General features: G+C 56.4%; 2 protein-coding genes and 1 long non-coding RNA gene across 4 annotated transcripts; 1 reads left to right on the forward strand and 2 right to left on the reverse strand.

The window, feature by feature from the left end:
- Positions 1–2,679: 2,679 nt before the first annotated feature.
- NDUFA7 (NADH:ubiquinone oxidoreductase subunit A7) lies at positions 2,680–9,525 on the reverse strand. Its single transcript, XM_004771674.3, has 4 exons — positions 9,412–9,525; positions 8,930–8,979; positions 5,812–5,961; positions 2,680–2,869 (listed from the first exon to the last, which is right to left on the reverse strand). Exons 1-4 carry the CDS (start codon positions 9,460–9,462, stop codon positions 2,779–2,781), a joined length of 342 nt encoding a protein of 113 aa, XP_004771731.2. The 5' UTR covers positions 9,463–9,525; the 3' UTR covers positions 2,680–2,778.
- A 3-nt stretch (positions 9,526–9,528) lies between these two features.
- RPS28 lies at positions 9,529–10,638 on the forward strand. The gene is made up of 4 exons (XR_006608146.1): positions 9,529–9,667; positions 9,765–9,812; positions 10,234–10,367; positions 10,562–10,638. It is a non-coding gene; the product is annotated as a ribosomal protein S28 (long non-coding RNA).
- Positions 10,639–10,745: 107 nt separating this feature from the next.
- Positions 10,746–22,007, reverse strand: KANK3 (KN motif and ankyrin repeat domains 3). 2 transcript variants are annotated; one of them, XM_013045374.1, is made up of 12 exons: positions 21,923–22,007; positions 19,239–19,367; positions 18,907–18,968; positions 16,748–18,055; positions 16,569–16,668; positions 16,149–16,367; positions 15,963–16,047; positions 15,297–15,513; positions 11,944–12,086; positions 11,620–11,820; positions 11,438–11,536; positions 10,746–11,057 (listed from the first exon to the last, which is right to left on the reverse strand). In XM_013045374.1, the coding sequence occupies exons 3-12, from the start codon at positions 18,938–18,940 to the stop codon at positions 10,980–10,982; spliced, it is 2,484 nt and encodes an 827-aa protein (XP_012900828.1). In that variant the 5' UTR covers positions 18,941–18,968; positions 19,239–19,367; positions 21,923–22,007; the 3' UTR covers positions 10,746–10,979. The 2 variants fall into 2 exon arrangements, with proteins under 2 accessions (XP_012900828.1, XP_004771726.1); XM_004771669.3 differs by lacking the exon at positions 19,239–19,367 and having other exon boundaries at positions 21,923–21,971.
- Positions 22,008–22,115: the final 108 nt, after the last annotated feature.

The following is a 22,115-nucleotide window of genomic DNA, read 5'->3' on the forward strand; positions in this document are numbered from 1 at the left end:
CTCTTCTTGTGCTTAATCCATAGGCACATAAAATACAAATCTTCTGGGGCGACTGGGGGGCTCAGTCGGTTAAGCGTCCGCCTTTCCCTGGGGTCACGATCCTTAGGGTCCTGGGATCAAGCCTTGCATTGGGCTTCCCGCTCAGCGGGGAGCTTGCTTCTCCCTCTCCCTGCGGCTCTGCCTACTTGTGCGCTCTGTGTCAAATAAAATCTTTAAAAAAAAAACAAAAAAACCTTCTACAGACTTTCTAGCCAATGAGTGGCTGAGTTTTCTTGAAAATAAATACTTTATCAATAGCTCTGCCTTCAGAAGAGGCAACAGGTGGACTGCCAGCAGACCCCCAGACAAGTGGTGCGCCCTCAGTGTTAGGTGTACAAGCATTGACCCCCCACCCCAAACCCCCACCCCCGGTTCCTGGGAAGCAACACTAAGCATCCCGAGTTTTCCCACAAGGGGCTCTGTTTGCAGGTTGTTGGCAAGCTTCACTATTTGAAAATGTTGAAAGTTATAGCTGCTTTTGGAGTGTGTATATTATATGTGTCTGTTGGGGTTTTTTGTTGTTTAAAAAAAAAAAAACCCGGGGTGCCTGGGTGGCTCAGTGGGTTAAGCCGCTGCCTTCGGCTCAGGTCATGATCTCAGGGTCCTGGGATCGAGTCCCGCATGGGGCTCTCTGCTTGGCAGGGAGCCTGCTTCCTCCTCTCTCTCTCTGCCTGCCTCTCCAACTACTTGTGATTTCTCTCTGTCAAATAAATAAATAAGATCTTTAAAAAAAAAAAATTAAAAAAAAAAAAAAACTCCCAGATATCCCAGGGGAAATGGGTTAAGAGGCAAAGGTGTACAGGTGCAGAGGCAGATGGAAAGCTGACAAACAGGACTGTGCATGGCAGAGGTGGGGAGTGCCCCATCTTTGAGGCTCAGGGGTCTCTGGGGTGCAGGGATAAAAGCTGAAGATGCCATGGATCTATAGTTGTTAGGCAGACTCATCAGCTGTCAGGTTCAATGTCATTGAGCCTGAGCAAGTTCTTGTCCTTCCATTCCTGTTTTTCTGCTGAGGGGGTGTGGCATCATCCATGACCTCCCAGGATTGTTCCACAAAGGAGCCGAGATCCCCAGAGCGTTCAAAACAGTACCTTGCGCACAGACCTTAGGTGTCAGACCTCCTTCCCACCCTCACTCCCTTGCAAAACTTCAAGTCTGTGTCACCGAACTATTCAGAAACCTCCATTGGCGTATCTTGCCCGCAGTCTGTGGAAGCCCTCAGGGCAGCCTTCCTTGTGACCTAATTACAACCTGCCCAGACTTCCTCTCCCTACCAATCTCTTTCCTGAATCTGACTCAGCCTTTGCTCTAATCAGAGTCCCACCTCCTCCAGAAAACCTGCCCTGGGGGCTGCAGCCTGGGGTTTTCTCCCAGGTGAGCTTTTAGCATTTCTATTGCCAACTCTGAGGCTCCAAGATACAACCTGCCTTGCTCTTGGCTTCCAGAGAGCAGCGCAGTAGCAACACCCGGATCTTCCTACATCTCTTCACCCACTGAAGGACTGTGGGGTTCTTCCGCAGGGCAGCCATGTCACGCCCCCACTTGAGGTCCCTACATGGCTCCCCATTGTTCCTTCGGACAGACCTGGTTTTTCTGGCTTTCACTCAACATCTCATTCCTCCACAAGTACCAGCCCCTTCTTTTCCTAGGCTGACTCCACCTTGCTCCCCAAGACCACAATGAAAGGTTTCTGGTTCATGGGGTGCCTGGGTGGCTTAAGCCTTTGCCTTTGGCTCAGGTCATGATCTCAGGGTCCTGGGATCTAGCCTGCATTGCTTCCCACCCACCCCACCCTCCCCCAACCCCACCCCTCCCCCCACCCCCACTCCCCACCCAGCCTCTCTCTGACTGCCTCTCTGCCTACTTGTGATCTCTGTCAAATAAATAAAATCTTTTAAAAAAAAGAAAGAAGAAAGAAAGAAAGAAAGGTAGGTAGGTAGGTAGGTATCTGGTTCAGGGAGGCCTTTCTTCACCTGTTCTAGGTGAGCCTTCTCTGGGAGTTGCCCTGCAGTCCTCGGTCACCCCCATGAAGCTGCAGGGCATTCCAGGCCAGATGGGGGCAGCCGTGGAAGGGCGCTGGCTGGTGTCTACATGAACAACAGCAATGGGAACGCGAGAAACCTAAGGGAGCAGCTTGCGTTCAGCCCCGGGGTCCTTCACAGTCAGTGCCCCCCAAACAACCAAAGGTCCTAGAACCCAGCCTACTGATCTCTAGGTTAGCCAGGCCCCCAAGAAGGGATGGTGACAACACCAGAGCCTCTGGACCCCATGGCATCAGACTCTGTGCCCAGTGACAGCGTGTCACCCTGAAGCTCAGGAACCCCTCTCCCTCCTGCCACCCTGGAGCGCTGGCAGAGTGAACAGAATGGGCACCAACTTCCCCAGGAAATCCAGGAAGTCGTATGCAGCTTCAAAAAGTCAGAAGAGGGGGCACCTGGGTGGCTCAGTGGATTAAGCCGCTGCCTTCAGCTCGGGTCATGATCTCAGGGTCCTGGGATCGAGTCCCGCATCGGGCTCCCTGTTCAGCGGGGAGCCTGCTTCCCTCTCTCTCTCTCTGCCTGCCTCTCCGACTACTTGTGATCTCTCTGTCAAATAAATAAATAAAATCTTAAAAAAAAAAAAAAAAAGTCAGAACAGAAGTGACACTGGAGAGCTGCGTGTATTTGTCATAAATTAGGTCGCGTTCTCCTTGGAAGGAACACACGGAGGGGAAGCACTCAGGTGGCCCTGGGAGCAGAGTCACAGGTAAGGCTGGTCTTTGGACAGCTCCCACCTCTTCATGGGAGGGGCTGGCGACACAGCCTTCTTCTCAGTGGCAGCTGCGGCCGAGCTGGAAGGGAAGAGACTTTGGTTAGGGCCAGGTCTCTGGAGAGCAGCGTGGGCGGATCTGAGGGAGCCCCACACCTGCGCCCAGCAAGACCAGGCCTGCCAGGACTGTGTGCAGGCCAGCAGGAGCGTGTTTCAGAATGCCCAGACGCCTTCACTGGGGTCCCCCAGAGGGTCAGCCAACCCTCGCTGGGAGCTGGCCAGCCCCCTACCCACCCAAGCCCCTACTGAATGCCCAGTCAGCCTGCCTGGCTCCTGAGCTCAAAGGCAGCCATGAAGGGCTGGCCGCCTCCTCTAGTACCCCCTCCCACTTGTGGCCCCAGGGTGGACAAGCACCCCACTCCTGTTGCCCCCAAATAGGATACTGGCAAAAGGGCCAAGCAATCAGGTGACGGGTGCCCACTGCTCTCTCCCCCTCGGGTGCTGAGCACTTGACACGTGGCAGGCACTGCCCGTACCCTGGCAGAGCGGTAAGACCGGGCCTCAGTCTAATGAGGCTGAGAGTCAAGTGCAATTGGTAAATACTCTGTTTGGGGAGCCCGGGTGGTTTAGTCAGCTAGGCGTCGGACTCTTGGTTTCAGTTCAGGTCATGATCTCAGGGTCCTAAGACAGCCCCGCATCAGGCTCCCGGCTGAGTGGGGAGTCTGTCCCCACCACCCTGCTCCCGACTCTCCCCCTGCTCGTGTGTGCATGCATGTGCCAGCTCTCTCTCTAAAATCAATCAATCTTTAAAAAAAAAAAGAGGAAAAAAAAAAAAAAGAATGCACCATTTGACCCACAGTGAGCCCCAAGAGAGACACTAGCAACAAATCCAAGGAGGGTGTCCAGAGACACCCAAGCCCCTGGGCCCCTGGTGCCTCGGGCCGGAGAGGCTGGCGCATGCTCAGCCAACTAAGGAGAGGAGGCGGTGGGGAGGTTCTCTTGTGCAAAAGACCCCCAAGAGCAGGGGTTCCAGGGCTGCCCGCCCTCCCAGGGGTCTGAAGGAGGTATAAGAGACAGAAGTGGCCTCCCTAGGAAAGTCAGGCATCCCAGGAGCAGGTGAGGGGCTGTGGGGGGAACTTGGTAGTGTGCCAGTCTGGTGCTGGACTCTGGAGAATCAGAAGGTAACAAGGACCATGACATTGGCCATTCACGGAGTTCTAACACAGCAGGTCTTGCCTGGCCTCATCACCTTACAGATCTCGCCACACTGCAAGCCTACCCTCCCATTTTACAGATGTAGAAACTAAGGCTCAAGAAGGACGGAACGGGGCGCCTGGGTGGCTCAGTGGGTTAAAGCCTCTGCCTTCAGCTTAGGTCATGATCCCAGGGTTCTGGGATCGAGCCCCACATCAGGCTCTCTGCTCAGCGGGGAGCCTGCTTCCTCCTCTCTCTCTTCCTGCCGCTCTGCCTACTTGTGATCTCTGTCTGTCAAATAAATAAAATAAAAATCTTTAAAAAAAAAAAAAAAAAAAAAAGGAAGGACGGAACACTGGCTGCAGACCATATGATGAACCAGCTGTAGAGCCCAGACACCACTGGGGGGCTGAGCAAACTGGTCTGAAATCCTGCTTCTGCTCCTCACTAGCTGTGTGACCCAGATAGGTCACATGGCCTCTCTGTGTCTTGATTTCCTCTTCTGCAACAGGGGCCATCACTGCCCAACTTGTGGAGGGATCAGTAGGCAGGCAGGGCCGACTCCATTCTAAAACCTTACAAATATTAACTATGAAGATTAAACTTCCTAACAACTCTGCTATAGACTCAATGTTTTGTGCCTCCCAAACTCCTGCTGAAATCTCAACCCCCAACATGACGGCATTTGGAGGCAGGGCTCTTGGGAGGTGATTAGGTCCTAAGGGAGGAGCCCTCATGAATGGGATTAGTGCCCTCATAAGAGACCCCAGACACCCCTTACCCTTCTACCACGTGAGGACAGAGAAAGAAAATGCCATCTGCGAATCAAGAAGAGTGCACTCGCCAGACACAGAACCTGCCAGCACCTTGATCCTGGACTTCCCAGCCTCCAGAAGTGTGCCAAAGAGGTTTCTGTTGTTTATAAGCCACAGCAGTCTATGCTACTGCCACAGCAGCTCAGTGGACTGAGATACACTCCCTAAAGTAGATACTATTATCATCCCCTTTTATTTGAGAGAAGGCACCTGAGGCCACAGACCAAACTGGGTTTTAAGGGACCTGAGATTTACACGATTCTTTCTTTGGGGCGCCTGGCTGCTTCAGTCAGTGAAGCAGCCGACTCTGGATCTTAGGGTCCTGAGTTTGAGCCCCATGTTGGGCGTGGAGCCTACTTGAAAAGAAAATACAATTCTTTCTTTAAGAAGAGTTCAAAGAGGGACACCTGGGTGGCTCAGTTGGCTGGACGACTGCCTTCGGCTCAGGTCATGATCCTGGAGTCTCGGGATCGAGTCCCGCATCGGGCTCCCAGCTCCATGGGGAGTCGGCTTCTCTTTCTGACTTTCTCCTCGCTCATGCTCTCTCTCACTGTCTCTCTCTCAAATAAATAAATAAAATCTTTAAAAAAAAAAAAAAAAAAAAAGAAGAAGAAAAGGAGTTCAAAGAAAATGTGGTGGTATGTGTATATGTATATATATACACATACACACACGTACACGCACAATGTATGCAAATACCAAATCTTTACCTTGTGCACCTGAAACTCACATAATGTTATAGGTCAATTAACACCTCCATTTCAAAAAAAAAAAATTGCAAAAACAAGGCCTGGGCTTCTCCCAGAGCCCTTGATGGGAGCACAGAGCTTCATTTGCTTTGTAGGAAATGCAGCCCAGGCTGAGGCCCCAACCGTTACTCTGGGCTGGGTAGGGATGAACAGAGCTCTCCCATGAAAAGCCCCCACAGCACAGTTCCTGACACAGGTGACGCTCAGTGGGCCCTTGAAAAGCACAAGCAAGAGAAAGGGCTGGTTCCGGACTGTGGGGTCCTCACCTCTCCGCAGGCTTGCCGGACGCCAGTACCTTCTGGGAGGACATGATGACTGAGGGCGGCACAGCTTCCCGGCGGCCATCGCGAGTGCAGTAGTGGTTATTGGAGAGCTTGTGGCTAGGGCCCACGGGGAGCTTGGGAGGAGGCTGAGTTCTGCGGGAAAAAAAACATCACCATTGAAGCAAACAGAAAATCACTTTAAGAAATTTTATTTATTTGAGAGAGCGAATGCAAGTGTGCACGCTCACATAAAGATTCTGAAGCAGACTCCCCACTGTGCACAGAGCCCAACATGGGCCTTGATCCCACGACCCCAAGATCATGACCTGAGCGGAAACCGAGAGTCGGACGCTTAACTGAGCCCCCCAGGCAGCCCTAATATAAAGTCACTCTTCCTGGCTACACTGGCCTGGGCTGCCTCCATCACTGCTGCAGGCCAGGACAATTCCTTGATCCGCTGTCGTGGATGCATGGCTAGGGAGGATCCAGGGCCCTGAAGCAGGTAGCAGTCTCTGCTTCGGGTGGGAAGGTGCTGGAAGGCAAGGCCTAGATATGCCCCAAATGCATGGAGGACCTTTTTCTGAGACTTCTCAGGGAAGAGGGCAGCCCAGATTGGACACCCAGGCCTGTTCCCACTCCACCATGGCCCAAAGCTTCCATCTGGCCTCACTTCCAGCTGCAGGACAGCCCCAGACCTCGTGCATTGTGTGTTCTGAGGGTCTTTGTTCCCAAAAGCCAGGCTACAGAACTCCTGGGCTTCCCGTTACCTCAGGAACTCTGAAGAACCATGCTGGGATCAAGGCTTACTACTCAAATAGCACCTTGTCCTCTGAGGTCTCTGCATTTCCTGCCTGGTCACCAACACTATAGTCAGGGCTGGACGAGTGAACAGAGCTCTGCGCTGGGTTGGGCTAAAACCTTTGTAAAACCTTCTTTACAAAGAAGCCAGAAGCCTAAAATGGAAATGCTAACCTCAAAACAAGAGAGAAGCCTCCCTGGAAAACATAGCAGAGAGGAGAAGACAGAGAAAATAAGAGAAATCATAAAATCACCGGATCTTCATTCAACCCTGTTTTACAGTAATTGGTTTAACTAATTAATTTACAATAATTGGTTAGCCGTTTTGCCAGGATTTAAGTTTTTTTTTAAAAACAAGCAACAGCCATTGTATTAAAAAAATGAGAAATATACATAAAAATATAAAAATTTGGTATTAAAAGCAATATCCTGGGGCACCGTGTGGCTCAGTCGGTTAAGTGTCCCACTTTTGGTTTTGGCTCAGGGCATGATCTCAGGTCCCCACATCAGGCTCTGCGCTCAGTATGCCTCTGCTTGAGATGCTCTTTCTCCTGCTTCTGTCCTGCCCCCAGTTCACACGTGTGTGCATGCTCGCTATCAAACAATCAATCAATCAATCAGATCTTTGGAGTAAATAAGTAAAAGCAATATCCTCGGGTACCTGGCTGGCCTGGTCAGTGGTGCATGCGACGCTTTTTTTAAGATTTTATTTATTTGACAGAGAGACATAGCCAGAGAGGGAAAACAAGCAGGGGGAGTGGGAGAGGGAGAATCAGGCTTCCCACTGAACCAGGAGCTGAATGCGGTGGCACGCATGACCTGAGCCACAGGCAGACGCTTAATGACTGAGCCACCCATGCTGTGTGACTCTCGATCTCTGGGTTGTGAGTTCAAGCACCATGTTTGGTGTACAGATTACTTAGAAATAAAATCTTAAAAGCGGGGGGGGGGGCACTATCCTGTGTGGCAGTTAGCATTTGCTTAACCCCTAGAGTGCAGAGGACCCCCCCCCCCACCCTCGGTGGGTGGGCCATAGCTTCCTGCCACCTAGCAGAAAGGTTAAAAACCACACGCCCAAGAGACACAAAGGAATCACTAGGGGGCGCCAGGCCCTAAGGAAGTTTGTAAATTTTATAAATCCTTTTCCTCAACTGGTCTACCAACTACCCTGGATAGAAAGCAACCTGAAACTTCTGATATTTGGAATTAGTTGTTAGACATTCACATAAGTTTGGTTATTCAAATGCTAGTTGTCTTCCTTTCGTGCTAATTCTCAATGGCTGCCTTACCTTTGCCTACTCCTCTGACTTCCAATATACTGATATCCCTCCTTCCCTCCAAGTGTTCCAGCCACAGACCTCCTTCCTACTTCTGGCTCTGTCAGGCCTCAACAGCCTTGGCACATACTGTTCCCTCCGTTCAGAATGTTCTTTCAATCATGACCATTTGGCTCATTACTCTGGTCATTCAAATGTCAATCCCAGAAAAAAAGACCTTTCCTGACCAATTGACCTAATGTAGCCACCCCACAGCTGACTCTAACTTAGTTTGTCTTCAGAGCATTCCAGAATGCTCTTTACCTGTTGCATTTATTTCCCTACTATATCTTTCTCTTTCTAGAACTTGAGCTCCGTGAAAGGAATGGGGATAACTTTTCTTCTTGGTCCTGGTATCCCTGAGGACATGGCAGGGCCTTATAAATATTAAGTAATTTTTGCCCATTTTAAATGAGTTTGGAATCAAGGCACCTATGGGTTCAAATCCCAGCTGTCACTTTCTAGCTTCTGAGTGACTTTAAGAAAATGATCGATCGTCTCTCTGAAACTCACATTTTTTCATTTGTAGCTTGAGGATGATAACCCTAACTGGCAGGACCACACTGAGGACTCCACAGCTACACGATCCCCACTCTGAATTCATGTCCAACCTAACTATATCACGAGCAGCCGGCTGTGAGTACAGGAAAGTTAAAAGCAAACCTCTGCTTCCACAGCCTGCCAGGGGCAGGAGGGAAGATGCCGGTCCAGCAAACTGGGGACCTAAAGGACAAGCATTTTGTTCCCCATGTTAAGAATAACAGGACAAAGGGGCGCCTGGGTGGCTCAGTGGGTTAAGCCTCTGCCTTTGGCTCAGGTCATGATCTCAGGGTCCTGGAATCCAGCCCCGCATCAGGCTCTCTGCTCAGCAGGGAGCCTACTCCCCCCACCAACCGCCTGCCTCTCTGCCGACTTGTGATCTCTGTCAAATAAATTTTAAAAACCTTAAAAAAAAAATAAATAACAGGACAAGGCCAGAGTGTAGGCAGCGAGCGGGGCTTGCTCACCGCTTGGAGATCTCCTGGTAGCGCAGCTGCAACTTCGACTGCAAATCGTGCTGTGGGAGGGGGGGGGGGGGGGGGGGAGAGGAAGGCAGTCAACCCGCAGGGTCCTCCAGGAGAGGAGAGAGCGAGGGAACGGGGCATCCCAGGGGTGTAGAAGGGAAGGTCGGACGGAGATGGTACAGGGATGTGGGCCCTAGAGGTAAAGACGAAAGCTAAGGCCGGGGCCTCAGAATACAAAGTTAAGAAGGTCCGGGACTAGATAGATCTCAGTCCAGAATGGGTCCAGGGCTGGGGTGCAGTTGCTTGTGTTGGCTGAGGCAGTCACGAGTTGGGGGTCCCGGGCTGAGACACGGGTTCCGACCTAAGGGGATCTCGGTACTAAAAGCCTCAGGCCCAAGGGTGCAGAAAGAAGGGGACTAGTGGGAGCGGGTCCAAGGCGCACGCAACCCTCAGCCTCCCCGTTTGGCCCCTTCCGCCCCGCGCACCCCCGACGCCCAGTTCCGCAGCCGCTGGATGAAGCGAGTGGCGGACGCCATCTTCCGTTTGCACTGAAGGACGCCGGTGACGTCCCTACCGCGAGGGCTGCTGGGAAGAACGTACGCGGTCTCGCGAGAGGATGGGCAGGCGGGGCTAGGATGTACTATAAAAGGTCTCCTCGGAGCACGTGACCCCTCTCCGCCCGACCGCCGCCGCGCCGCCATTATGGACACGAGCCGTGTGCAGCCCATCAAGTTGGCCAGGGTGAGGTGGGGAGTCCTGTTTTGGGGGGCCCGGGATGAAGAGGCATGGGGTGGCGGGCTCGGGCTGCCTAGGTCTGATCGCAGCTTCCCTCCGCTAGGTCACCAAAGTTCTGGGCAGGACCGGCTCGCAGGGACAGTGCACACAGGTGAGCACGCGGGTGGGGACGCCCCAGGGTCTGAGCCCTGCTGACTGCCTGGCCAGCTGGACCTTGAAAACCGGAGTCCGTATATAGTACTCTGACGTTCCTCTTTCTTGTGGCTTAGCCGGTCCCAGCGATCTCTTTGTGGCTCCATGCCCTGCTGAGTGTGTCCCTCTCCCGAACAGGACTGGAGCTGCCGCTGGCCCTCCTGGTGGCTGCTCTTCCCGCTCGAGAACTTTGTTCTCCGCGACTTGTCTCTCTCGGGTTTCTCTCCTGGCTCTGCTCTGCCTCCCAGACGCAGCCCCCTTTTTAAGTATCTCTGGGTGGGTCCCAACAACGTCCTTTAAATCGAAACCTGTTGCCCAGCCCGCGGTGCCTATCTGCGGCTCGAGCTGACTCGTTGGCGTCCTCGGGGTGGGCCCCGTAGGTGCGCGTGGAGTTCATGGACGACACGAGCCGCTCCATCATCCGCAACGTGAAAGGCCCCGTGCGCGAGGGCGACGTGCTCACCCTGCTGGAGTCAGAGCGAGAAGCTCGGAGGTTACGCTGAACTTGGAGTTGGTGAGTGCGGGACAGGGGTGGGGATCGGCAGGCCTATTAGACCCTTCCTTGGTGGTAGTAGGGAGGCTTCCCAAGTCCATGGCGTGAGAGGCTCATGGGGTGGGAAGTGTAGAAAGAGGCTATTGAGATTTGGAAGACCAGGGAGGGAGTTGCTGGGCGGCCCCTCAGTATCTCATCTTTGGGTTTGTTTACAGGGTCCTGGATATCTGGGTTGGCCGCTTGCTCGCAGGGATGATCTGCATGGATTAATAAATCATTTGTCTGGCTCTGAGTAAGGCTTATAAAATCTTCTAGAGGGAGCCTCTTCCACCTTTTTGGGCTCTGGTGAGTTGGGGGGAGGGGGAACTATGTGTATGTGCCCCTAAAACAAGACACAGGTTGAGTTAGTAATGTTTTATTCTGCAACAGGGTGGACTCGGGCCTTGTCAGTTTCCAGCCCCTTCCTCACCCCACTGGTCCAAAGCGAGCCGCTCCTGAGCACTGGGTCATCTGAGCCTTTCTCTTGGCCCACGGTAACATCTGGATAGCAAACCCTGGCCCTTGTGTGACCCAGAGGCTGGGGTGGAGGAAGGAACAGACTCTTTGCAATCCAGGTCCAGGGTGCCAGGCTGCTCACTGAGTCTGGGGGTCATCTTCATGGTCGCTGTGTTCTCCTTCACCAGGTGCAGCTGTGGGGGACTCAAGGGGTGCCTGGGGAAAGGTGGGGGAGGGGTCCTGTTAGTTACTGCTGGGCAGGATTCCCCTGTGGTGGAAGCCTCTTGGAGGCGGTAGCAGGAGTTTCCCTACAGTGAAGGTGGGATTTAGGTCTAACAGCTCCCACATGCTCTTAGATCACTGCCCCTTTGGAGACGTTGGGCTTGTGACATGGAGGTGTGTCTCACAGGTGTTTTGCAGGGGGACCCTCAGGTCCCAGTCACATGCAAGGGGTCAAACCCAGGTTCCCCTGACCCTGGGTGCTTCCCCAGGAAAGCCGGAAAGGAGGCCTCCTTCCTGGGGCACCCTTGGTATGCTCTGTGAAGCCAGCGTGTGGTGGGGGAGCCTGGTCCCTGCAGTCTAGGGGCTGCACTCACCGGGGACTGCGGCTGGCCCGAGCTCAGGTGTGCATGCAGCAGTGCAGCCACCTCGTCCTGCTCGGCCTCCAAGGCAATGGCCAGGGCGCTGGTGCCCTCCTGAGGGATAGTGGGAACAGTCAGGTCCCTGAACCAAGGCATGGCTCCCCTGCCATCCCCATGTCAGCCCCGTGGTGGCTCACATTGTCCAGGAGGGCTGGGTCACAGCCGGGTTGGGCCAGCAGCAGCCGGACCGTGTCCAGGCGCCCATACTCGCTGGCACACATCAGCGCTGTGGCCCCATCTGCATCCTGGGCATTCACATCTGCCCCACATGCCAGCAGGGCCGCCACCATGTCCTGGCGGCCGTGGCTGATGGCCAGCATGAGGGCTGTCTGTCCTGTCTGGGGACAACGAAGGGGAGATGGCTGTGGGGGAGCAGCACTGGAGGAAGGGAGGTCCAGAGACAAACCCAAAGCAGAAGTGACCCCACCAGACAGGGAGCAAGGGAAGAAGTGTCCACGCACCTGGCTGGCCTTGGCATTAACGTTGCCCATGTGGAAGAGTCTCTGAACCACAGCCATGTCCTCTTCCCGCCCCACAGAGGTGAGTGCAGCCAGCATGAGGGCTGTGTAGCCAGCCCGATTCTGGCGGTCAACCTCGCAGACCCCTGGGAGAGTGGAGGGGGTCAGTGAGCCAAGATGCTGACACCCTCAGCCCAACCTGGTTTACTCCCCTGCCCCCACACACAACAGGTTTACCGCCAGTGTAAGGGGGTTGGTCACTGGTCATGGATTTACTATTTCCTCTGCCTCTTAGGCTCTCCCTGCCAAGAACCACATGGCTCCGTGCCCTTCAGGGTCTGCTCAGATCTCTATTTCAAGCTGGTTCAGACTTGGCTTTCTGCTGTATCTCCCAGACCTAACACCTGACCCATAGTACATCCTCAATAAACCAGTGCTTCTATTTTTGTGGCTATCATCCACCAAACCAATATCATTGCCCACCCCACCCCTGCCTCCACCCAAGTACTATATTAACTTGGGGCATCTGGGTGGCTCAGTCAGTTAAGCATCCAACTCATTTTTGGCTCGGGTGGTGAGATCAAGCCTGGTGTTAGGCTCTGCGCTGGGAGTGGAACTTAAGAAGTTTCCCTCTGCCCCTGCTGCCCCCCCTAAAAAACAAACTAAAAAAAGCTATGTCGGCTGGTTCCCTTTTATGTCCAAATCCACTCATTCCCATGCAGATCAAGAGGAATTTGGCTCAGTCACTTATTTAAGACACACATCTCCCCATTGCTCCTGGAATACAGGCCACTGTCCACCATGGCTTCTGCAGCTGTCCCCTAACTTGTCCCTTCCTCTGGAACCCTTTCTCCTCCAAGCCTGTGTTACATATTAAGTTGTGTCCTACCCCCATAGCTACAAAGTTGTACCTACCCTGTACCTGCAAATGTGACCTTAATTGAAAATGGGGTCTTTGCAAATGTAATCAAGTTAAGGTGAGGTCATGATGGTAGGCCCTAATCCAGTGTGGCTGGTGTCCTTAGAAGAGACCCAGAGACCTGCAGAAGGCCACGTGAAGACAAAGGCAGAGAAGAGAAGCTGCTATCAGCCACCGGATGCCAAAGATGGCAGGCAACAGCCAGGAGCTTGGAGAAAGGTCTGGAGCAGATTGCTTGGAGCTCCTCAGGAACCAGGCCTGCCAACCTGGATTTTGGATTTTGGGCCTCCTGAACTACAAGAAAATGCCCATGTTGTGCTATTTTGTTATAGCAGTTCAAGGAAGGAGCACTGAACACGAACACTGGCTCTGTCCTTTGGGATCATCCCCGAGGATGATCATGACCTGCCATCACAGCATCTCCTCTGGGCACAGTTAGCAGAGTGACTGATGCTGTTGTACCCCACTGTTTGGAAAGTTCCATGAGGCTACAAAAGCTTGGGGAGGTCTGAGGCTTGGGTCAGGGTCATGGAGTGGATGCCCTGTAGAGAGGGTCTCAAACAGTGGGCTGGGAAGAAAAGGGGTTAAGTAGTATGGAAAGGAGGAGGGTGGGTTTCCTGGTCCTGCAGCATGCCCTGTAGTGTTCACTGCCCCCACGAACTGCTGTGACACTGCTGGAGTGTGCCGGAGTGGGGAGGGGCACATAGAAACAACCACAGTGGGGCCTCTGCTGGGTAGTGGGGGCACCCGGCTTCCTCTGCCCTCCTACCTCAGGCCTTCCTAAGCCAAAGGGTCAGTCCATTTGATTTCCTCCCGTTGTGTTTGGTTGTGGCCCTCCCTGTTTGTAACCATTTCACATTTCCCCCGTCTCCCCATAATGCACGTGCTCACAGCCATTCGTTCTACATTCATGAGCATTTGCTCATTCAACTGGCACTTTAGGGTCTACGGAGCTCGGTGCTGGGGCCTGCCATGCAAGTAGGGTGAGGTGAAGGGGGCCGTGGGGAGGAGTTTGGAAAGGGACAGAAGTAGTTAATGACAAGGAAGCAGCGGGCAATGATGTGAAGGCCGGGGGGTAGGGGGGACAGACCATGGTCCTGTGATGACCAAGGGCTGTTAGGGCTGGGCAACTGGAGAGCTGAAATGTTGGGAGGTGAGAGCTGAGAAGAGACTGGAGGGGGCGTGGTTATCAGTGACCTCCAGATCTTGGGGTGACCTTACAAGTGTAAGCTGATGTAGGGCGGAGGTCAAGGAGAAAGGAGGAGCAGGGGGGTCAAGGCGCTGAGAAGCCTGGAGGTGGTGGGAGTGATGCTTCATGAGGATCCTGAAACTGGGGAGGATTCACCTGCAAAGAGGAGCTGCTGAGCTGCAGAAAGGAAGAATGGCCTCTATTGTTTGGAGGGAGATGCCAGAAGGGGTGGAGGGAATAGGGGTCTGATGGATTGGAGGCTCCAGGGTAGGACGGAAGGGGGAAGGGTCTGGAGGTGGAGATGAGGGGCAAGGATACACAGCCACGTCCAGCGCAGCGTGGAACAAACCTGATGTGGGGAGTACATTGAGGACTCAGGGTCCTGGGGCAGGGGAGGGACCCGACAGCAGGCAGAAGGGCAGAGGGAGCCCGGGGCGAGGTCTGGGGAGTTGGAGCTTGGGGGACTGGCATGAATGGGAATAAAGGGTCTGTGAGGTTTGGGCTGCTTGTGACTGACCGCCAAGCCTGCCTTGCCTGTTGCTGAAGCCCCGCCCCAGCTCCCTTGAGGGGAGGAGATGCCTTGAATCATGTATCGACCTTTCCTCCCAAGCTCAAGCTCCGGGTCCAGCTCAGAGCAACTGTACCCTTCCCCAGGTCACCAAGATCTTCAGAGACGGGACCAGAGACGGGACAGACCTGTATGTCTGGGGGCATTGGGGCCGGGGAGGGAACAGTAGGGCCTGCCGTGAAGGTGAGACCCCTCCAACAACAGGCCCCGGCAGATACTGGACCTGAAGGAGAACACCCAGGAGGGCTCTTGGTGGGCAGTCTGTCTACTGCCCTCTGCTGGGAGTCCCCTGCGGAAAGTAGCTGTATGTGGGTGGCCCACCCCCACCCCCGCACAGTACTGGAACCTAGTAGGCTTTCAATACATGTCTGTGGGCTCAGGAACACCTGGGTGTGTGTATCTCAGCTCCAGAGGGGGGAAGCTGGGGAGAGAATGAGCAAAAGCAAGTGGCAGGAGATAGAAATGGGTAAAATGTGGAGTTGCATCCCCATTTCCCAGATGAGGAAGGTAAGGCTGGTGACACTAATTCCTCTAAGTTTAGGTCAACCTAACTAAAGCTGGGTATTCGGCAAAGTGAGAGGCAGGGTCCGGGTGGAGTGCTCAGCGCAGAAAAGCCTAAAGGCCCTTGGCAGTCTGCCCAGGACACGCGGATCCTCTAACCCTGGGAGGAAGGTGCTGACCGGTATCCAGCAGCAAGCTCGAGATGGCCAGGTTCCCGTGGGACACGCTGTAGTGCAGGGCTGTGTTCCCGTTGCCGTCGGCCAGGTTCACCACGTGCGCCAGGAGCTCGGGTCCCAGGCGCGCCACCGCGCCCAGGACCCCCGCCACGGGCTCCGCCTGAGAGCGCCGCTGACTTGACACTCGAAACCACTCCTGGGCCACTAGGCGCGCCGCGCCCTGCCGGGACCGGAGGAAAGACGTCAGAGATGGTCCAGGCTGTGGGGGCGGGGAGGGCGTGGGGGCGGGGCTGGGAATCGAGGCGGGGAGGATGGTCGCGGCTTGTCTGAGGGGGTGCGTGGGGCCGCACCCTTTTGTAGGAGGGAGTACAGCCAGTGCGGGTCCCAGGCTCAAGCCAGCAGGGGTCCTCCCCTCTGGGAAAGAGCCTGTGGGAGAACCTGGAGTGGAGGAAGGCGGTGAGAGCTTGCCTTTGGGGAGTATGGGGGTGGGCCCGGGGCTTGGGGTGCACCCTTTTGGGGGAAACAGAAGTCTTGGAGCCAAGGGGTGGAACTTGGGACCGCCCCCCACCCCAACTCTAAGAAATCCGATGCACTTCCCCTAGAGGGCGTTAGGGGAGGTCCTAGATGGGGCCACGACTCCAGGTGTGAAGGGCTCTGGCTGGCACTCACGCCATCGCGGGTGATTCCTCGGGGCCCGCTCAGCTGTCGCTGCAGCGCTGCGCACGCCTCCCTCAAACGCGGGCTCAGCTCGCACCTATCAAGGTGGTCGGGAGACGCTCAGGAGTCGGAGGTGGGGTGCGAGGCAGACAGAAAAGAAAGCAGCGGTCCCCACTCTGTGTCCCTAACGCTGCTCACCTCCCCTGCGCACCAGGCTGAGGCTCGCGCTCGGGCTCCGGCTCGGGCTCCGGCTCAGGCTCCGGCTCCAGCTCCGGGTCCAGGGCATCCCTGCCACTGTCGTCCCCAACATCCCTGCCACTGTCCTCCCCGGAGGAGCTGCTCCTTGGAGGCTCGGCAGCACCGTCCTCGCTGTCGCTGTCACTGTCGCTGTCGTCCTCGCTGGATGAGCTCTCGTACCTGGGGGCAGGGTGGGAGGCGGCCGCTGAGCCACCACGTGGGCTCATTCTTGTGTCCTGCGCGGTGGGAGTGGTTTCCCCACTTTACAGAAGAAGAAAACAGGCTTTCCAAGACCACACTGCGAGTCAGGGGCAGAGCCGGGATTCAAACCCCAGACTATGTCCCTGCAGGTGCTGCCTCGGGGAGGGGTAAAGTGCTCACTCTCCATTGAGGACCCCAACAAACTGCAGGCTCTTGGGTCCGGGGCTGGGCTGGGCGCCAGGTGTACCATCCCTCCTCTTCATGATGGATTTGAGGATGCCTAGCAGGGGTCAGATGAGGGTACTGAGTTCGAGTCCAGCAGCCATCAAGCTGGGGCTTGGGCAGGGCTTGGGACTCACCCGCAGGGGCCAGGGCTCTGTCCGCATCCATGGATCCCGTCAGGTTCTCCTGGCTCAGGCCAGGGCCCTCGGCGGGGGTCTCGGTCTGTGTGGCCTTCGCGGCACAAGCCCACGGGGTCTGGGTAGCAGCCTCGCGCGGCTGGGGCTGAGCCGCCGCAGCTGCCGCTGCCTCCTCTTCGGCAGCCTCGCGGGCCTCCTCCAGCTCTCGCAGCCGGCAGCGCAGGAGCTCGCTCACCCCGCGCTGGTGCTCCAGGCTGGCGCGGAGCAGCTCCAGCTCGCGCTCGGCGGCCTCGGGCATCCCCAGCAGCGCCTCGGTCACCCACGCGTCCGACTCGAGGGTCTCAGGAGCCGCTTCTACGCTGGCCTCCCGGGTCTCCGGCACTGCCTGGGCCGTGGTGTCTTGGGTCTCCAGCACCGCCTGTACGCCAGCCTCCCGCGTCTGCAGCGCCCCGTCTGGAGTCCCGGCCGCGTCGGGGACCTCGAGCGTGCCCTCACTGCCCCTAGAAGCCGGCCCGTCGGGGCCATCGGCCCAGGGACTGGCCCTGGAGCGAACGCCACGCTCGGAGGTGGCGAGGCGCTCGGTGAGCCGGCGCAGCTGAGCTAGCTTGTCCGGGCGCGCCTCGGCCTCCCCGTCGGGCTCCGGCTGCCCGCGTCCTGCCAGCAGCCGAGCCTTCTCCGCACGCAGCAAGCGCACCTGCTCCTGCAGCCCGGGCAGCGCGCGCGCCTGTTCCTCCAGCTCGCGCAGGCGCCGCAGAGCCCCGGCCATCTGCTCGCGCACCAGCTGCAATTGCGCGGGACCGGGAGAAGCGAGGGCGGGGTTGGAGGCGGGGCTGGGGGCGGGGCTGCTGCGGCCAGATCCTCGCGGACTGCGCAGAACAGCGCGGGCGGGGCTGGGCGCGCGCTCGTGCGCCTGCGCCAGCTCCAGCCGTCGGCTAGTTTCCAGGAGGGTGTGCTCGACGCGCGGGTTACGCACGGGCACTCGCGGCGACAGCGGCGGCAGCAGGAGTCCCGAGGGCGCGCCGGGGGAGAGTGCGCCCGATGCTCCCCCATCGTCACTGGCCAGAGATTCGCTGGAGGTCCAGGCGCCTGGGCTACGCGCGCCTGCGAGGCCCCCCCGGGGTGCACGGGGGCGGCGCGCAGGTGGGGGGCCGGGGGCGCGGCGGATGGCGGGGCCGCGCTCCAGCTCCTCCACGTACTTGAGGAAGTCCAAATCCAGATGGAAGCCATAGGGCGTCTCCACTGAGTAGGGCGAGCTCGGGCTGCGGGTGCCCGCGGTGGTGCCGGGGCATAGGCGAGGGCCACCCAGGTCTGCAGGCATGACGGGGTTTGGGGGGGGGTTGTCAGGCTGGGGGAGGGGACGCCCCTGGGGGAAACTGGACAAATAGAGCGCTTCCCCCGCGGCCCCATGACAAGGAGTCCTGCAGGGCTCCACCTGCACCAAACCCTACACACCTGCCCTTCCGCACATGCATACCCGAGGACCAAATACCTATCTGCACCAAACAGTCAAGCAATCCCACCCTTACTGAGCACCTACTATGTGCCAAGAACTTTTCTAGGCGCTGGGGACACATGAGTGAACAAGACAGACAAACCCCTGTCCTCTGATAGATAAATAAACACGATTGTTCCAAATGATGCTTAGGGCTCATAATAATAACAAGATGAAATACAAGTAACCGGAGGAGGTGCGTGACTTTGGCTCTAATTGTCAAGGCTGGTTTCCTGCGGAAGGGACTTAAAAGCTGAGCCCTGACCCGAGGAGGAGGAAGCAGTTGGGGACAGAAGGTTCCTGAAGGGAAACAGTCAGAGCAAAGGTCCCGGGATATAGTGAGCAGGGTGGACTGGAGTTAACAGTGAGGTGGACGGAGGTGGGGGTACCCGAAACAGAGTGAAAGAAGGAAGAGGGAGAGGAGTCCGAGAGGTGGTTTGGGGCCAGATCGTGGGGGGCCTCCCAGGCCCCAATGAGGAGTTACGATGATATTGCACGCGTGATAGACCACCACAGGCAGGGTTGAAGCAGAGCCATGACATTATCAATGGACCTTTAGAAAGGGCTCCCTGGCCACATGCAATGGAGGGAACCACAGGACTGTGTCCATATATGGGCACCAAGTATCAATCCGTGCACACACACATATCCCACTTTGCACACTCACCAGGCAGGTTCTGATTCAGGGCAAACTTGGCCATGTTTTCTGGAGTAGCTGCCAGACACACCCTGGAAAATGTCCCCAGAGGGGGTGAGGCTGGGGCTGGGACTCTAAGTGAGTAAACAGACCCGCATCCACCCTCCCACACACATATATGTGTCCTCCCTGATCCTTCAAGAGGCCTTGGAACTTCAGAATGAATGAATGCAAGCGGGCGTCCCCAGGTCCAGGCCTCAGCGTGCTGGGGAGGGGGAGGCAGGAAGGGCGACAAGAAGAGAGGAGAGTGATCAGAGAATGGGAGGGACTAGCTGTGGGGGCTGGGAAGGGTCATTCCAGACCTGCCAAGCTCGGTCAGTCCCAGGGCAAAATTAGAAGCTGGTGCTCAAAGGGATGAGGTGTGAACCTTCAGAAGAAGGTGAGAGCTGGAAGCCCTCCATGGGCTCCGCAGAAATTCATCTGGTCAGATTCTGCATATTAAGAAAGGGACAAACGCAGGATCACTTGAATCCTTTTTTCCTTAAAGAAATGCAGACAAGATATAATTGTGCATCTGAGTTTTTACCAGGTCACATGCGAGAGCCTTGTGGTCAGGATGGAGAGTCGTGGGCCAGATGTACCAAGGATTCAAATCAATGGAGACTTTTCTCCCTAGGATGTCTCTAGTGGAGTGCCACAGAGTTCTGTTCCTGGCTCGTAGGAGCTTGTAATGGAACTATAAGCACCAGGTTGTCAGAGCTGTGGCCATACCTGGGGCTGGGGGGACTCTTCAGGAAACGTGATGGAGGCTCTACGAAACCGAGGGACGGCGGGCCACATCTCATGTGATAATTAACAGGGACAATCAGAAAGCACAGGGCAGGGAAAATGGGGCTTTGACGAGCTCACTTGAAAAACTTTGCGGAAGGGAAAGCTGCTTGTCTTCAGTACCTACTGTATGCCCTGCCTGATTAAATGCAAGCTCCATACAATCGTGTAAGGTGGATATTATCATTCACATTTTCCAGATGGGGAAACTAAGGCACAGAGCAACTAGGTCCGCTCTCTGCGGGAAATGCCCTCAGACTGGGCTCTGCCCATCTTCCGGGGACCCTCTGCCCACCGAGCCTCCACCACCAGGAGCCTGCCAGACCCATCTGTCCTCTCCCTGACCCAGTGCTCTATGTGCCCACCACCTGGCAACCTTTGCTGTCGCCCCTCCCCACCTCCCTTGCTTCCGATGACCACCTCTGTCCCGACACCCACCAGCCATTGACTATCCCCTGCTCCACTGCTGGGGGAACCCCGCCACTCCGGACCTACGCCCAGTCTGTGTCCCTAAAACCTCCCTCACCCCACCCCCAGGCAGGCAGGGCCCCTTCCAGTCCTGAAGCAGCTGTTTCCTGTCCCCTCACACCGGCCGAGAGGGGCAGGCCAGCAGGGCAGCTGGTCATCGGGGAGGACGGCCCGTGCTCGCACAACTTGTTTTCAGGAAACTGCCAGGGAAGAGTTGAGTCGCGGAAAAAAAACCTGGGCGGACTTAGGGGTCTGGGCCCGCCTCCCACAGCTGGCAGTGTGACTCAATGGGCTCAGCCCCCTCCTCTGGTGACCTTGTCACACCCAAATTTGAGGCCCTGGGAACTTAAAAAAAAAATCAAAACAAAACAAAAAAACAGTTGTGGGCCGTCCCTAAGACCCCAAGAAGCTAGAGCAGCTGGACCTAGGCACTAGGGTGAGAAATGATGCCTCAAGAATGATAAATAATAATAATAACAACAACAACACTTTTGCCATTTACTGTGGGTCTCTCTCTACTAAAAGCAATTTGTGGGTATTAACTTAAAAAAAAAAAAAAATCCTAGCTAACCACTCTGAAGAAGGTTTTCTTATCATTACGCTTTACCCTACTGCACAGATGGAGAAACCGAGACCCAGAGAGATTAAGGGACCCGTCCCAGGTCAAACATGGGCAGAGGCAGGATTTTAACCCAGGAGGTTTTGCCAGTGTTTCTGCATTGGCCACCCACTTGATGGCCTTCTAGAAGCAGCCCTCTTCTGCAGGGCAGTGGCAGAGAGCCCGATGGGGTTCATCCCTCCCAGCCCTCATCGCTGCCCATCCCTGCGTGCTTCCCTAAGGGGGGAAGAGGCAGGCCCACGCCGCGGCGGCTCCAGGGGCCGCAGTCCGACCAGAGTGGGGGCGCGGCTGCCCTCCCCTCTTCTCCGCTCCCTGCAGGAGATGTCAGCTAGATCGGATCCTCTGCCTAAGACCCCCTCATTAGGCCGTCAGAGCCGACGCCATACGCCCCCGCTCCCGCCCCAGGGACTATTTCGGGACTTGGAGTTGCGATCAGGAAACCTGCAGGGTGGGGGACTCGGCGGGTAGCGCGGATCCCGGTCCTGGGGATTGGGGGGGTTCTTCCCGGCTTGAGGCCCTGAATGGTAGCATCCCCTAAAGTTGGCGCTGGATTCTCAGACCCCTGACGTGGGCGTGGAGGCTGATGATGGTGGGAGGGGGAGATACTTCTCCCTCCAGGTACCCCCCGCCACCCCCAGCACACACACACACACACCCCAAGACAGCCTCGTAGAGACAGAGCAGTTTCCTGCAGGAAACGCCGCCGGGCGGTTCCATCCGCTACCCATTGTCTGCCCGCCCGGGGGCCGTCCGTCCCTCCCCCCAACGCGGTTTCCGTATCACCCCCCACACCCAGGTCCAGAATGAGGGACTGGAACCAGGTCCCCAAGCTCTCCAGGAGCGACGCCGGGAAAGTCCCGGAGTCGGTTGGGGCGCTACAGGGTGAACAAGCCCCCCACTTGGCTCCTAAGGGCGGCAGAAGGGCCATCTCCCGAGTCCAGTGTCCCCAACTCTGCTCGCTGCCCACCTGGGGCTCCCAGTGCGGGAGGGGTCCCAGCCAGAGGACATCAAGGCCACCCCATCACAGGGCACTGAGCAAGCAGAAGGGCAGGAGGCGCAGTACCCCTTTCCGGTACGCCCACTAATTCCCCCCAAAACCCCCATTGATGGCCCCGAAAATTGGCGCTTTACCTGAAGCCGCAGCCCCCGCCGCGCCCGCACCCGAGCCCGCCCCCTCGAAGCTCGGGGACGGGTTATCAAGGCCTTGGTCCTAACTGATGGCGACGCCAGCCAATCAGCGCCCGATGTTCTCCGAACTGTCCAATGGTGACGGGGGTAGGCGGTGCTGGTCTGGACAGAGTGTGGGGCGGGGCTGGGGGCGGGG

The sequence above is a fragment of the Mustela putorius genome, unplaced genomic scaffold (genome assembly GCF_011764305.1).
Source record: "Mustela putorius furo isolate JIRA1106 unplaced genomic scaffold, ASM1176430v1.1 tig00000095_pilon_pilon_pilon, whole genome shotgun sequence".
Classification (NCBI taxonomy): Eukaryota; Metazoa; Chordata; class Mammalia; order Carnivora; family Mustelidae; genus Mustela; species Mustela putorius.